General features: G+C 46.0%; 1 protein-coding gene across 1 annotated transcript; it reads right to left on the bottom strand.

Annotated features, from left to right (window-relative positions):
* Positions 1-2781: 2781 nt before the first annotated feature.
* LOC129844920 (deoxyribonuclease-1-like) lies at positions 2782-15440 on the bottom strand. The gene is made up of 8 exons (XM_055913080.1): positions 15213-15440; positions 14793-14881; positions 14234-14320; positions 12830-12945; positions 8463-8575; positions 7648-7802; positions 7148-7241; positions 2782-2912 (listed from the first exon to the last, which is right to left on the bottom strand). Exons 1-8 carry the CDS (start codon positions 15351-15353, stop codon positions 2847-2849), a joined length of 861 nt encoding a protein of 286 aa, XP_055769055.1. The 5' UTR covers positions 15354-15440; the 3' UTR covers positions 2782-2846.
* Between the last annotated feature and the right edge of the window lie 386 nt (positions 15441-15826).

The raw sequence follows: 15826 nt of genomic DNA, 5'->3' as shown, positions 1-15826 counted from the left end.
TCTAACGGCTCCCCGATCCCCTTTAGGGCTTCTAACGGCTCCCCGATCCCCTTTAGGGCTTCTAGCGGCTTCTAACGGCTCCCCTTTAGGGCTTCTAGCGGCTTCTAACGGCTCCCCTTTAGGGCTTCTAACGGCTCCCCTTTAGGGCTTCTAACGGCTCCCCTTTAGGGCTTCTAACGGCTCCCCTTTAGGGCTTCTAACGGCTCCCCTTTAGGGCTTCTAACGGCTCCCCTTTAGGGCTTCTAACGGCTCCCCTTTAGGGCTTCTAACGGCTCCCCTTTAGGGCTTCTAACGGCTCCCCTTTAGGGCTTCTAACGGCTCCCCTTTAGGGCTTCTAACGGCTCCCCTTTAGGGCTTCTAACGGCTCCCCTTTAGGGCTTCTAACGGCTCCCCTTTAGGGCTTCTAACGGCTCCCCTTTAGGGCTTCTAACGGCTCCCCTTTAGGGCTTCTAACGGCTCCCCTTTAGGGCTTCTAACGGCTCCCCGATCCCCTTTAGGGCTTCTAACGGCTCCCCGATCCCCTTTAGGGCTTCTAGCGGCTTCTAACGGCTCCCCTTTAGGGCTTCTAGCGGCTTCTAACGGCTCCCCTTTAGGGCTTCTAACGGCTCCCCTTTAGGGCTTCTAACGGCTCCCCTTTAGGGCTTCTAACGGCTCCCCTTTAGGGCTTCTAACGGCTTCTAACGGCTCCCCTTTAGGGCTTCTAGCGGCTTCTAACGGCTCCCCTTTAGGGCTTCTAACGGCTCCCCTTTAGGGCTTCTAACGGCTCCCCTTTAGGGCTTCTAACGGCTCCCCTTTAGGGCTTCTAACGGCTCCCCTTTAGGGCTTCTAACGGCTCCCCTTTAGGGCTTCTAACGGCTCCCCTTTAGGGCTTCTAACGGCTCCCCTTTAGGGCTTCTAACGGCTCCCCTTTAGGGCTTCTAACGGCTCCCCTTTAGGGCTTCTAACGGCTCCCCTTTAGGGCCTCTAACGGCTCCCCTTTAGGGCTTCTAACGGCTCCCCGATCCCCTTTAGGGCTTCTAACGGCTCCCCGATCCCCTTTAGGGCTTCTAGCGGCTCCCCGATCCCCTTTAGGGCTTCTAGCGGCTCCCCGATCCCCTTTAGGGCTTCTAGCGGCTCCCCTTTAGGGCTTCTAGCGGCTCCCCTTTAGGGCTTCTAGCGGCTCCCCTTTAGGGCTTCTAACGGCTCCCCTTTAGGGCTTCTAACGGCTCCCCTTTAGGGCTTCTAACGGCTCCCCTTTAGGGCTTCTAACGGCTCCCCTTTAGGGCTTCTAACGGCTCCCCTTTAGGGCTTCTAACGGCTCCCCTTTAGGGCTTCTAACGGCTCCCCTTTAGGGCTTCTAGCGGCTCCCCTTTAGGGCTTCTAGCGGCTCCCCTTTAGGGCTTCTAGCGGCTCCCCTTTAGGGCTTCTAGCGGCTCCCCGGTCCCCTTTAGGGCTTCTAGCGGCTCCCCGGTCCCCTTTAGGGCTTCTAGCGGCTCCCCGGTCCCCTTTAGGGCTTCTAGCGGCTCCCCTTTAGGGCTTCTAGCGGCTCCCCTTTAGGGCTTCTAACGGCTCCCCTTTAGGGCTTCTAACGGCTCCCCTTTAGGGCTTCTAACGGCTCCCCTTTAGGGCTTCTAACGGCTCCCCTTTAGGGCTTCTAACGGCTCCCCGGTCCCCTTTAGGGCTTCTAACGGCTCCCCGGTCCCCTTTAGGGCTTCTAACGGCTCCCCGGTCCCCTTTAGGGCTTCTAACGGCTCCCCGGTTCCCTTTAGGGCCCTGGTCAAAAGTAGTGCACGATATAGGGAATAGGGGGCTACGTCCCAATTATCTCTCCTTTCTCCTGTGTGAACTTGTTCTCTTCCCTTCACGGATTTGAAAGGACATTTTTGTGGGGAACGAGTGCACCCTTCAGGAGTAAAGGAGAGATTATTGGAACGCAGCCATCCTTGAAGAGGATGTCTTCTGATGCCCAGGCACACATGTGACAGTAACCTGGGGGTGAGTCTCAATAGTCTGCCTCCCTCTGTTTGTCTCCTTTCACTTATTGAGAGACACCCACTGGTTACATCTCAAATAGCACCCTAATTCTCTATGTAGTGCACTACCCCTATAGGCCCTGGTCAAAGTAGTGCACTATATAGGGAATAGGGTGCCAGTTGAGACGCTACCCTGTCATATATGTTTTTTTTTAAACTAGCGTTTCTTATTGGACAAAATGAGGTAGTTCACTCCCTGTTTTGGCCCGTTTGGATCCTAATGAACACACCCCCGGCCTTATTTCCCCCTGCCACAATGTTTGACTGTCTGGACTGAAACACAGAGCACTGTTACGATGTAGGTGATTGTACAGTATGTCATCTTGCCTTTGTCTGTGAACATAATGTTTTTTTCTTCGTATGATCTTCTCCTGTACTGTTGGTTTGCAAGTAAACATCTTTAAAATACCTTCCATTGAATGTGTGTTGAGTTTCATGTTCTTTGATGTCACTAGTTTAGGGCAGGGTTTCCTGAATTCTGTCCTGTCCTTTAATTGATCAATCAGTAGCCATACGTGTTTAATAGGTCTGGTTGGATTGGACGTCATTCCACTGGTGTCTGAGCTGTGACTGAGGGGCTTACAGAACCAAACTCCAAAATGAATATAGAATTCACATGTGCTCTTCCATCTCTTATAAGGCACTTGTTTCAGCTTGAATGTTGGACACAAACAATAACAGGAGCACAGTTTGACTGAGTTTTATTGAAACACGTCATGGTGATGACACTCAACTGGCACCCTATTCCCTATAGAAGGCTCTGGTCCAAAGTAGTGCACTACAAAGTGAATAGGGTGCAATTTGAGAGTGTCTGAACACTTCCTGGACGCGGGCTCATGCAGCAGGGGTGTGACCAATCAGCTTCACCTCAACAGGGTAGTGGTCGCTGACAGCCAATGCCTGAGTGGGGGAGAGAGATAAGAGCTGTACCATTAAGACACTATTACTCTACCTAGCTCAACACCAACCATTTAAAATGGGCTAATAAAATCATTCCTGATTAGAAGGCAAATACAAGTAGCTGTCTCCTCTTGACTGAGGTGAATGTTCAGTCTCCTATTGACTGAGGTGAATGTTTAGTCTCCTATTGACTGAGGTGAATGTTTAGTCTCCTATTGACTGAGGTGAATGTTTAGTCTCATATTGACTGAGGTGAATGTTAAGTCTCCTATTGACTGAGGTGAATGTTAAGTCTCCTATTGACTGAGGTGAATGTTAAGTCTCCTATTGACTGAGGTGAATGTTAAGTCTCCTATTGACTGAGGTGAATGTTTAGTCTCCTATTGACTGAGGTGAATGTTTAGTCTCCTATTGACTGAGGTGAATGTTTAGTCTCATATTGACTGAGGTGAATGTTTAGTCTCATATTGACTGAGGTGAATGTTAAGTCTCCTATTGACTGAGGTGAATCTCCTATTGCTGAGAGTTTTTAAATTGAGTAGAGATGCACAAACAGACTAGAGTTCAGAGTTTATTTACTGTTGAGGGGAAGCCTGGTTTGAGTTTAAGGTGCAATATGCAGAAATGGCTCCTCCATTTCCTGGTTGCTAAAATTCTAATAGTTCCACTAATTTCATTGTATGTGACAAAACAAGCAAGTGTAGAGAATCCTTGTACCATATAAACAGCTAAGAAATACATCTTCAACAACCCAAAATATCACACCTAAAGGTTAAAGGTTAAAGGTAGACTCAGTGAGATGACGTTGCAATGAGCATCACCACATATTTTGAAATGAGCCCTTGGCTGAGCCTTTGCTCTGAGTCCCAAAAAGTATCTGCACATGTGCACAGGTGTGCTTCACGCTGCTACAACGTGGTAGCTACGGGACCAAAGCAGAGGAGAAGTTAAGGGCAGGGAGCCTATTGGTCGATCTTCAAGGCATTCCTAGTCGATCACCAAACATTTCTGTAGGAAAGCCAATGATAAAGGATGGCTTTACTTGTTTTATGTATTCGTGTTGCCCTGTTGATGGTTGGTGCACTTGATTCAGAAGCCCTGTTGGCGATAGGTGCACTTGATTCAGAAGACCTGTTGGTGGTTGGTGCACTTGATTCAGAAGCCCTGTTGGTGGTTGGTGCACTTGATTCAGAAGACCTGTTGGCGATAGGTGCACTTGATTCAGAAGACCTGTTGGTGGTTGGTGCACTTGATTCAGAAGCCCTGTTGGTGGTTGGTGCACTTGATTCAGAAGCCCTGCGCACCGGGTAGGCAAAGGGTTCCCATTTTGAACCAAATCATTTGTCTGAAAAGACAAACTCCGCCAACCCGGCGAACCGGGAGATCTGTGGCTTGACCGAGTTCGAATACTGCGCTGGCCAATCAGATATCTCAAATCACCGTTCCTACAGCTTCCACGACCAAAAGTTGGTGACCACTGGGTTAGAGTGTTGGTGTCAGTAACCCAAATGTTGCCGGTTCGAATACCCGAGCCGACAAGTTGAAAAACCTGTCCATGTGGCCTTGAGCAAGGCACTTCACCCTAATTTGCTCCAGGGGTGAAGTACTACTATGGCTGACCCTGTAAAACAACACATTTCACTGCACCTATAATAGTACTATGACTGACCCTGTAAAACAACACCTATCATGCTACTATGACTGACCCTGTAAAACAACACCTATCATACTACTATGACTGACCCTGTAAAACAACACCTATCATACTACTATGACTGACCCTGTAAAACAACACATTTCACTGCACCTATCATACTACTATGACTGACCCTGTAAAACAACACATTTTACTGCACCTATCATACTACTATGACTGACCCTGTAAAACAACACCTATCATACTACTATGACTGACCCTGTAAAACAACACCTATCATACTACTATGACTGACCCTGTAAAACAACACATTTCACTGCACCTATCATACTACTATGACTGACCCTGTAAAACAACACCTATCATACTACTATGACTGACCCTGTAAAACAACACCTATCATACTACTATGTCTGACCCTGTAAAACAACACCTATCATACTACTATGGCTGACCCTGTAAAACAACACCTATCATACTACTATGGCTGACCCTGTAAAACAACACCTATCATACTACTATGACTGACCCTGTAAAACAACACCTATCATACTACTATGTCTGACCCTGTAAAACAACACCTATCATACTACTATGGCTGACCCTGTAAAACAATACCTATCATACTACTATGTCTGACCCTGTAAAACAACACCTATCATACTACTATGACTGACCCTGTAAAACAACACCTATCATACTACTATGGCTGACCCTGTAAAACAACACCTATCATACTACTATGGCTGACCCTGTAAAACAACACATTTCACTGCACCTATCATACTACTATGACTGACCCTGTAAAACAACACCTATCATACTACTATGACTGACCCTGTAAAACAACACCTATCATACTACTATGACTGACCCTGTAAAACAACACCTATCATACTACTATGACTGACCCTGTAAAACAACACCTATCATACTACTATGTCTGACCCTGTAAAACAACACCTATCATACTACTATGTCTGACCCTGTACAACAACACATTTCACTGCACCTGTCATACTACTATGACTGACCCTGTAAAACAACACCTATCATACTACTATGACTGACCCTGTAAAACAACACCTATCATACTACTATGACTGACCCTGTAAAACAACACATTTCACTGCACCTATCATACTACTATGACTGACCCTGTAAAACAACACCTATCATACTACTATGACTGACCCTGTAAAACAACACATTTCACTGCACCTATCCGGTATATGTGACAATAAAATATACATATTGAAAGTTTAGCCTCACACTTCAATGCTATCAGTTGTGGAAATTGACCCGATATTGTGTTTACTTCGTGCATGCAACATCATATGACTGAGTCCATCTTTAAGGGTTAGGAGTTGTTGCCATGCTGTGGCTGAGTCCACCTTTAAGGGTTAGGAGTTGTTACCATGCTGTGGCTGAGTCCACCTCTAAGGGTTAGGAGTTGTTACCATGCTGTGGCTGAGTCCACCTCTAAGGGTTAGGAGTTGTTACCATGCTGTGGCTGAGTCCACCTCTAAGGGTTAAGAGTTGTTACCATGCTGTGACTGAGTCCACCTTTAAGGGTTAGGAGTTGTTACCATGCTGTGGCTGAGTCCACCTCTAAGGGTTAGGAGTTGTTACCATGCTGTGGCTGAGTCCACCTCTAAGGGTTAGGAGTTGTTACCATGCTGTGGCTGAGTCCACCTTTAAGGGTTAAGAGTTGTTACCATGCTGTGGCTGAGTCCACCTCTAAGGGTTAGGAGTTGTTACCATGCTGTGGCTGAGTCCACCTTTAAGGGTTAGGAGTTGTTACCATGCTGTGGCTGAGTCCACCTTTAAGGGTTAGGAGTTGTTACCATGCTGTGGCTGAGTCCACCTTTAAGGGTTAGGAGTTGTTACCATGCTGTGGCTGAGTCCACCTTTAAGGGTTAAGAGTTGTTACCATGCTGTGGCTGAGTCCACCTTTAAGGGTTAGGAGTTGTTACCATGCTGTGGCTGAGTCCACCTCTAAGGGTTAAGAGTTGTTACCATGCTGTGGCTGAGTCCACCTTTAAGGGTTAGGAGTTGTTACCATGCTGTGGCTGAGTCCACCTTTAAGGGTTAGGAGTTGTTACCATGCTGTGGCTGAGTCCACCTTTAAGGGTTAGGAGTTGTTACCATGCTGTGGCTGAGTCCACCTCTAAGGGTTAGGAGTTGTTACCATGCTGTGGCTGAGTCCACCTTTAAGGGTTAGGAGTTGTTACCATGCTGTGGCTGAGTCCACCTCTAAGGGTTAGGAGTTGTTACCATGCTGTGGCTGAGTCCACCTTTAAGGGTTAAGAGTTGTTACCATGCTGTGGCTGAGTCCACCTCTAAGGGTTAGGAGTTGTTACCATGCTGTGGCTGAGTCCACCTTTAAGGGTTAGGAGTTGTTACCATGCTGTGGCTGAGTCCACCTCTAAGGGTTAGGAGTTGTTACCATGCTGTGGCTGAGTCCACCTTTAAGGGTTAGGAGTTGTTACCATGCTGTGGCTGAGTCCACCTTTAAGGGTTAGGAGTTGTTACCATGCTGTGGCTGAGTCCACCTCTAAGGGTTAAGAGTTGTTACCATGCTGTGGCTGAGTTTCAGTTGTGTCATGTAGTCGAACACCTCAGCCGACCCAGGGACCACTCCTCTCATCATCTCAGTGGTGGCCACCACCCTTCACAACCAGACCAACAGTTAGTCTGTGAGTGAGTGTGTGTGTGAGTGAGTGTGTGTGTGTGTGAGTGAGTGTGTTTGTGTGAGTGAGTGTGTTTGTGTGAGTGTGTGTGTGAGTGAGTGTGTTTGTGTGAGTGAGTGTGTTTGTGTGAGTGTGAGTGTTTGTGTGAGTGACTGTGTGTGACTGAGTGACTGTGTGACTGAGTGAGTGAGTGACTGTGTGTGACTGAGTGACTGTGTGTGCTAGGTCTGACCTGTCGTGGGGGCAGTTGGTGTGTATGTGTGTGTGTAAATGTGTGTGTTTGTAATTGTGTGTGTAAATGTGTGTGTGTAAATGTGTGTGTTTGTAATTGCGTGTGTAAATGTGCATGTGTGTGTGTGTGTGTGGGTGCCTGGGTGTCTCTGACCTGTCGTAGGGACAGTCGGTGTTAGAGACGGTGGTGTCAGCGTGGTCAGGTATCAGCCAGTGGTATCTGTGGTCTGTGAAGAGGCGTATCCGCTGCCAGTCTGGTCCACTCACGTAGCGACAGCCTGCGTTGAAGTCCCCCAGCAGCACTATGTCCTGACAATCAAGTCAGAAACACATTTGTGCATTTGAGAGAAATAAGCTTTTTGTGCGAATGGAACATTTCAGGGGATCTTTTATTTCAGCTCATGAAACACAGGACCAACACTTTACATGTTGTGTTCATATTTTTGTTCAGTCTGATTTCCTTAAATGAACTCTAACTCATTAAAATCGTTGAAATTGTTCCATTTTGTGTTTATATTTTTGTTCAGTGTAAAGTATATATACAGGGTCAGTTCCAATACCATATTTACACTGTGCAGGGATACTGGAGTGATAGAGTTATGTACTGTATGTAAAGGGGGTGAGGTGACATCAGGATATATGATAAACAAGAGTAGCAGGGATACTGGAGTGATAGTTAGATACTGTATGTAAAGGGGTGAGGTGACATCAGGATATATGATAAACTACAGTAGCAGCAGTGATTGTGTCAGTTTGTGTGTACAGTCCATAGAGAGAAAATAAAATAAAAGCCAGTATTGAAGTCCCCTAGCAGAACCACTACAGAGGAGGAGTGTGTGTGTGCCTGTGTCTGTGTGTGTTTGTGCCTGTGTGTGTGTCTGTGTGTCTTTGTGTGTCTGTGTGTGTGTGCTGTATAGTCACATTGGTGTTCCAGCGAGCTCTGTCTGTGTGTGTGTGCTGTATAGTCACATTGGTGTTCCAGCGAGCTCTGACGTCAGTGGCCACATCGTACAGAGCGTCAACCTCCTTCACTGCCGAGTCTGGAGACGTGTGTTGAGGTACCAAAACAAAGTTCCTCACAGCTAGAAGAGAGGGTGGGAGGGAGGCAGGGAGGGAGAGAGGGAGGTGGGCAGGGAGGGAGAGAGGCAGGGAGGGAGAGAGGGAGGCAGGGATGGAGAGAGGGAGGGAGGCAGTGAGGGAAGGTGGGAGGGAGGGAGGCAGTGAGGTGGGCAGGGAGGGAGGGTGGGAGGGAGGCAGTGAGGTGGGCAGGGAGGGAGAGAGGCAGTGAGGCAGGGAGGGAGGGAGAGAGAGAGAGGGGCAGGGAGGGAGGGAAAGAGCGATAGAGCGAGAGGGAGGGAGGGAGAGAGAGGGGCAGGGAGGTGGGGAGGGAGGGAGAGAGAGTAGTAGGCAGGGAGGGAAACAGAGAGAGCGAGAGGGAGGGAGGGAGGGAGGGAGGGAGGGAGAGAGAGAGAGAGAGAGAGAGAGAGAGAGGGAAGGAGAGAGGGAGGGAGGGAAAGAGGCAGTGAGGCAGGGAGGGAAAGAGAGCGAGAGGGAGGGAGGCAGAAAGGGAGGGAGGGAGGGAGGGAGGGAGGGAGAGAGAGAGAGAGAGAGAGAGAGAGAGAGAGAGAGAGAGAGAGAGAGAGAGAGAGAGAGGGAAGGAAGGAGAGAGGGAGGGAGGGAAAGAGGCAGTGAGGCAGGGAGGGAAAGAGAGCGAGAGGGAGGGAGGCAGAAAGGGAGGGAGAGCGGCAGGCAGGGAGGCAGGCAGTCAGGGAGGAAGGGAGGCAGGTAGGGAGAAAAACACAGAAAGAGGGGGAATGGAGAGTTAAAGATTTAATGTCTTCATTAATCAAGACAGTTCCAAAATGTTTTTCAGCAGTCAAGTTTTTCAAGATATTCAGCCTGGTCTCATAGACTAGATGGAACTGTAACACTGGGAGTCGGGAAGCAAATTCAGGGAGTGTATTTAACGAATAAATTAACATAGAACAAAACAAGAAACACGGGTAGCGTACAGACATGAACACTGGAACAGAAACAATAACGCCTAGGGAAAGAACCAAAGGAAATGACATACAGTTGAAGTCAGAAGTTTACCTACACTTAGGTTGGAAACATTAAAACTCGTTTTTCAACCACTCCACAAATGTCTTGTTAACAAACTATAGTTTTGGCAAGTCGGTTAGGATATCTACTTTGTGCATGACACAAGTCCTTTGTCCAACAATTGTTTACAGACAGATTATTTCACTTATAATTCACTGTATCACAATTCCAGTGGGTCAGAAGTTTAAATACACTAAGTTGACTATGCCTTTAAACAGCTTGGAAAATTCCAGAAAATTATGTCATGGCTTTAGAAGCTTCTGATAGGCTAATTGACATCATTTGAGTCAATTGGAGGTGTACCTGTGGATGTATTTCAAGGCCTACCTTCAAATTCAGTGCCTTTATGCCTAACATCATGGGAAAATCAAAAGAAATCAGCCATGACCTCAGAAAAAAATTGTAGACCTCCACAAGTCTGGTTCATCCTTGGGAGCAATTTCCAAACGCCTGAAGGTACTACGTTCATCTGTACAAGCAATAGTACGAAAGTATAAACACCATGGGACCACGCAGCCGTCATACCGCTCAGGAAGGAGACATGTTCTGTCTCCTAGAGATGAACGTACTTTGGTGCGAAAAATGCAAATCAATCCCAGAACAACAGCAAAAGGACCCTGTGAAGATGCTGGAGGAAACAGGTACAAAAGTATCTATATCCACAGTAAAACGAGTCCTATATCGACATAACCCGAAAGGCCGCTCAGCAAGGAAGAAGCCACTGCTCCAAAACCACCATAAAAAGCCAGACTACGGTTTGCAACTGCACAATGGGACAAAGATCGTACTTTTTGGAGAAATATCCTGTGGTCTGATGAAACAAAAATAGAACTGTTTGACCATAATGACCATCACTATGTTTAGAGGAAAAAGGGGGAGACTTGCAAGCCGAAGAATACCATCCCAACTGTGAAGCTTGGGGGTGGCAGCATCACGTTGTGGGGGTGCTTTGCTGCAGGAGGGACTGATGCACTTCACAAAATAGATGGCGTCATTAGGCAGGAAAATTATGTGGATATATTGAAGCAACATCTCAAGACATCAGTCAGGAAGTTAAAGCTTGTTCACAAATGGGTCTTTCAAATGGACAATGACCCCAAGCATACTTCCAAAGTTGTAGCAAAATGGCTTAAGGACAAAAAAGTCAAGGTATTAGAGTGGCCATCACAAAGCCCTGACCTCAATTCCATAGAAAATTTGTGGGAAAAACTGAAAAAGCGTGTGCGAGCAAGGAGGCCTACAAACCTGACTCAGTTACACCAGCTCTGTCAGGAGGAATGGGCCAAAATGTACCCAACTTATTGTGGGAAGCTTGTGGAAGGCTATCCGAAACGTTTGACCCAAGTTAAACAATTTAAAGGCAATGCTACCAAATACTAATTGAGTGTATGTAAACTTCTGACCCAGAGGGAATGTGATGAAAGAAATAAAAGCTGAAAGAAATAATTCTCTCTACTATTATTCTGACATTTCACATTCTTAAAATAAAGTGGTGGTCCTAACTGACCTAAGACAGGGAATTTTTACTAGGATTAAATGTCAGGAATTGTATTTGGCTAAGGTGTATGTAAACTTCCGACTTCAACTGTATATCGGGAAGGTAATCAGGAAAGTGATGAAGTCCAGGTGTGTCTCATGAAGCGCAAGTGCTCATAATGATGGTGGCAGGTGTGCGTAACGATGGTGGCAGGTGTGCGTAACGTGTGCGTAACGATGGTGGCAGGTGTGCGTAATGTGTGCGTAACGATGGTGGCAGGTGTGGGTAACGATGGTGGCAGGTGTGCGTAATGATGGTGGCAGGTGTGCGTAACGATGGTGGCAGGTGTGCGTAACGTGTGCGTAACGATGGTGGCAGGTGTGCGTAACGATGGTGGCAGGTGTGCGTAACGATGGTGGCAGGTGTGCGTAACGATGGTGGCAGGTGTGCGTGACGATGATGGCAGGTGTGCGTAACGATGGTGGCAGGTGTGCGTAACGATGGTGGCAGGTGTGCGTAACGATGGTGGCGGGTGTGCGTAACGATGGTGGCAGGTGTGCGTAACGATGGTGGCAGGTGTGCGTAAAGATGGTGGCAGGTGTGCGTAATGATGGTGGCAGGTGTGCGTAATGAGGGTGGCAGGTGTGCGTAACGTGTGCGTAACGATGGTGGCAGGTGTGCGTAACGTGTGCGTAACGATGGTGGCAGGTGTGCGTAACGTGTGCGTAATGATGGTGGCAGGTGTGCGTAACGTGTGCGTAACGATGGTGGCAGGTGTGCGTAACGATGGTGGCAGGTGTGCGTAACGATGGTGGCAGGTGTGCGTAATGATGGTGGCAGGTGTGGGTAACGATGGTGGCAGGTGTGCGTAACGATGGTGACAGGTGTGCGTAACGATGGTGGCAGGTGTGCGTAATAATGAATAAACTGGTGACAACGAGCGCCAGAGAGGAGGAGCTGTAGTAGACGTCACAGTAACGTAGTAAACGTACATTTGGGACACTCAAATTTGTACAATATGTTACATTTGGTTGTATGACAAAGATGGTTATTTAAGACAAAAGTAGGGTGGTTGGACAAGGGCGAGTTTGAATCTCATTACGGACAACTTTTGCATTTTAGCTAATTAACAACTTTTTAGCTACTTTGCAAGTACTTAGCATGTCAGCTAAGACCTTCCCCTAACCTTAACCCCAGCCTAGCTAACGTTAGCCACCTAGCTAATGTTAGTCAGCTAGCTAACCTTAACCCCAGCCTAGCTAATGTTAGTCAGCTAGCTAACCTTAACCCCAGCCTAGCTAATGTTAGTCAGCTAGCTAACCTTAACCCCAGCCTAGCTAACGTTAGCCAGCTAGCTAACCTTAACCCCAGCCTAGCTAACGTTAGCAACCGGGCAGGATGCTCTCGATGGTGCAGCTGTATGATGCAAAATGCTTCATGACACTTTGCTTCTTGAAAGTCTAATATCTTGAAAACTTGCCTGCTGACATGCAAAACATCTTGGGACTGACTATATCAACAGTGGACTAATGAAAAAAAAAGACACATGTTTTTTGAGTTAATTATTTTTTTATGTAAAGGAACCTCATATTTTTCCTCCTCTCTCTCTCTCTCTCTCTCTCTCTCTCTCTCTCTCTCTCTCTCTCTCACACACACACTGAATCTCTCTTCCTCTCATTCCCCCTCTCCCTCCCGCTCTCTCCCCCATCACCATCTCCCTCCCCCTCCCACCTCTCCCCATCACCCCCCTTTCTACCTGTGTAGTTCGAGGAGAACATGACAATGAAGGGTTCTCTGATGAAGGTATCTGTACCGCAGGGCTCACAGCCGTCATCGTACGTGTAGTTCTTAGCCACAGAGACCGTCTCCTCTCTATCATATAACAGGACAAACACACGCTTTAGGAGATGCTTTCAGTGTTTAGTGCAGCACAGAACGGCACAGTACCGAGCAGAACAGAGCAGAACAGAACCTGTTCAGGTAAAGGTATCTCTCTGTATATTATCTGTACAGGTAGAAGTATCTCTCTGTATTGTACCTGTACAGGTAGAGGTATCTCTCTGTATATTACCTGTACAGGTAGAGGTATCTCTCTGTATTGTACCTGTACAGGTAGAGGTATCTCTCTGTATATTACCTGTATAGGTAGAGGTATCTCTCTGTATATTACCTGTATAGGTAGAGGTATCTCTCTGTATTGTACCTGTACAGGTAGAGGTATCTCTCTGTATATTACCTGTACAGGTAGAGGTATCTCTCTGTATATTACCTGTACAGGTAGAGGTATCTCCCTGTATATTACCTGTACAGGTGGAGGTATCTCTCTGTATATTACCTGTACAGGTAGAGGTATCTCTCTGTATATTACCTGTACAGGTAGAGGTATCTCACTGTATATTACCTGTACAGGTAGAGGTATCTCTCTGTATATTATCTGTACAGGTAGAGGTATCTCTCTGTATATTACCTGTACAGGTAGAGGTATCTCTCTATATATTACCTGTACAGGTAGAGGTATCTCTCTGTATATTACCTGTATAGGTAGAGGTATCTCTCTGTATATTACCTGTACAGGTAGAGGTATCTCTCTGTATATTACCTGTACAGGTAGCGGTATCTCTCTGTATATTATCTGTACAGGTAGAGGTATCTCTCTGTATATTACCTGTACAGGTAGAGGTATCTCTCTGTATATTACCTGTACAGGTAGAGGTATCTCTCTGTATATTACCTGTATAGGTAGAGGTATCTCTCTGTATATTACCTGTACAGGTAGAGGTATCTCTCTGTATATTACCTGTATAGGTAGAGGTATCTCTCTGTATATTACCTGTACAGGTAGAGGTATCTCTCTGTATATTACCTGTACAGGTAGAGGTATCTCTCTGTATATTACCTGTACAGGTAGAGGTATCTCTCTGTATATTACCTGTATAGGTAGAGGTATCTCTCTGTATATTACCTGTACAGGTAGAGGTATCTCTCTGTATATTACCTGTACAGGTAGAGGTATCTCTCTGTATATTACCTGTACAGGTAGAGGTATCTCTCTGTATATTACCTGTACAGGTAGAGGTATTTCACTGTATATTACCTGTATAGGTAGAGGTATCTCTCTGTATATTACCTGTACAGGTAGAGGTATCTCTCTGTATATTACCTGTACAGGTAGAGGTATCTCTCTGTGTAGGTACTGCGGCCCAGTTCCTCACTGACAATGTGACGGTACCTATAGGGAGACAAGCCTCTGACAACAAACAAAACACACATTACCATGTCATATGGATGTCATAAGGTGAATGCACCAATTTGTAAGTCGCTCTGGATAAGAGCGTCTGCTAAATGACTTAAATGTAAATGTAAAATTATATAGTTATTAAACAACACACATTACCATATCATTATATAGTTATTAAACAACACACATTACCATATCATTATATAGTTATTAAACAACACACATTACCATATAATTATATAGTTATTAGACAACACACATTACCATATCATTATATAGTTATTAAACAACACACATTACAATATCATTATATAGTTATTAAACAACACACATTACAATATCATTATGTAGTTATTAGACAACACACATTACCATATCATTATATAGTTATTTAACAACACACATTACAAAGTCTTTATATCAGAGGGGCTGTCATTGGTCAGTGGATGTAATATTGTTTCAGGGCTGTGATTGGTCTTACTTGTTGACGTGCTGCATCAGTTTGTTGGTTGCTGATAGGTCAGTGTCTCTCACTTCCTGGATCAACACGATATCATAACGATGCACTATCTAATACATAAAAAATCATAATATAAATGAATAACAACTAATGTTTCCCGGACACAGCCTGGTCTTGGACTAAGAAGTACATTCAAATGGAGAATCTACAAACACTTTTAGTCCCAAGATGAGATAAAGTGTTACATTATGATGTTATGAGATAAAGTGTTACATTGTGATGTTATGAGATAAAGTGTTACATTGTGATGTTATGAGATAAAGTGTTACATTGTGATGTTATGAGATAAAGTGTTACATTATGATGTTATGAGATAAAGTGTTACATTATGATGTTATGAGATAAAGTATTACATTGTGATGTTATGAGATAAAGCTCTACCTGAGTGATGATGTCCATGAGGGTTGAGTTGGAGGACTTCTTGTCTCCGAATGTCTTGATGTTGAAGGCTCCTAGCAGCAGACAGCCTCCCAGCTGCACCAGGGTCAATAGGAACAGCACTAACAGACAGGCCACACGCATTCTGGAGGTCAGGGGTTAGAGGTCAGATATTACAGGCCACACACATCCTGGAGATCAGGGATTAGAGGTCAGATATTACAGGCCACACACATCCTGGAGGTCAGGGATTGGAGGTCAGATATTACAGGCCACACACATCCAGGAGGTCAGGGGTTAGAGGTCAGTTATTACAGGCCACACACATCCTGGAGGTCAGGGGTTAGAGGTCAGATATTACAGGCCACACACATCCTGGAGGTCAGAGGTTAGAGGTCAGATATTACAGACCACACACATCCTGGAGGTCAGGGGTTAGAGGTCAGATATTACAGGCCACACACATCCAGGAGGTCCAGGGTTAGATGTCAGAGGTTAGAGGTCAGATATTACAGGCCACACACATCCTGAAGTACAGGGATTAGAGGTCAGATATTACAGGCCACACACATCCTGGAGGTCAGGGATTAGAAGTTAGAGATCAGGGGTTAGAGATC

This window comes from Salvelinus fontinalis, unplaced genomic scaffold (genome assembly GCF_029448725.1).
Source record: "Salvelinus fontinalis isolate EN_2023a unplaced genomic scaffold, ASM2944872v1 scaffold_0250, whole genome shotgun sequence".
Taxonomy (NCBI): domain Eukaryota; kingdom Metazoa; phylum Chordata; class Actinopteri; order Salmoniformes; family Salmonidae; genus Salvelinus; species Salvelinus fontinalis.
This window is presented reverse-complemented; position numbering and strand designations above follow the sequence as displayed.

What these genes read in the sequence shown, in the direction of transcription:
- LOC129844920 (XM_055913080.1), bottom strand. Translation starts at nt 15,353, where the DNA reads ATGCGTGTGGCCTGTCTGTTAGTGCTGTTCCTATTGACCCTGGTGCAG. An exon ending in CTGATGCAGCACGTCAACAA is followed by an intron (nt 14,321 to 14,792) that starts GTAAGACCAATC and finishes GTTTGTTGTCAG; the next exon opens with AGGCTTGTCTCCCTATAGGT. An exon ending in GAGCTCGCTGGAACACCAAT is followed by an intron (nt 7,803 to 8,462) that starts GTGACTATACAG and finishes CTTGATTGTCAG; the next exon opens with GACATAGTGCTGCTGGGGGA.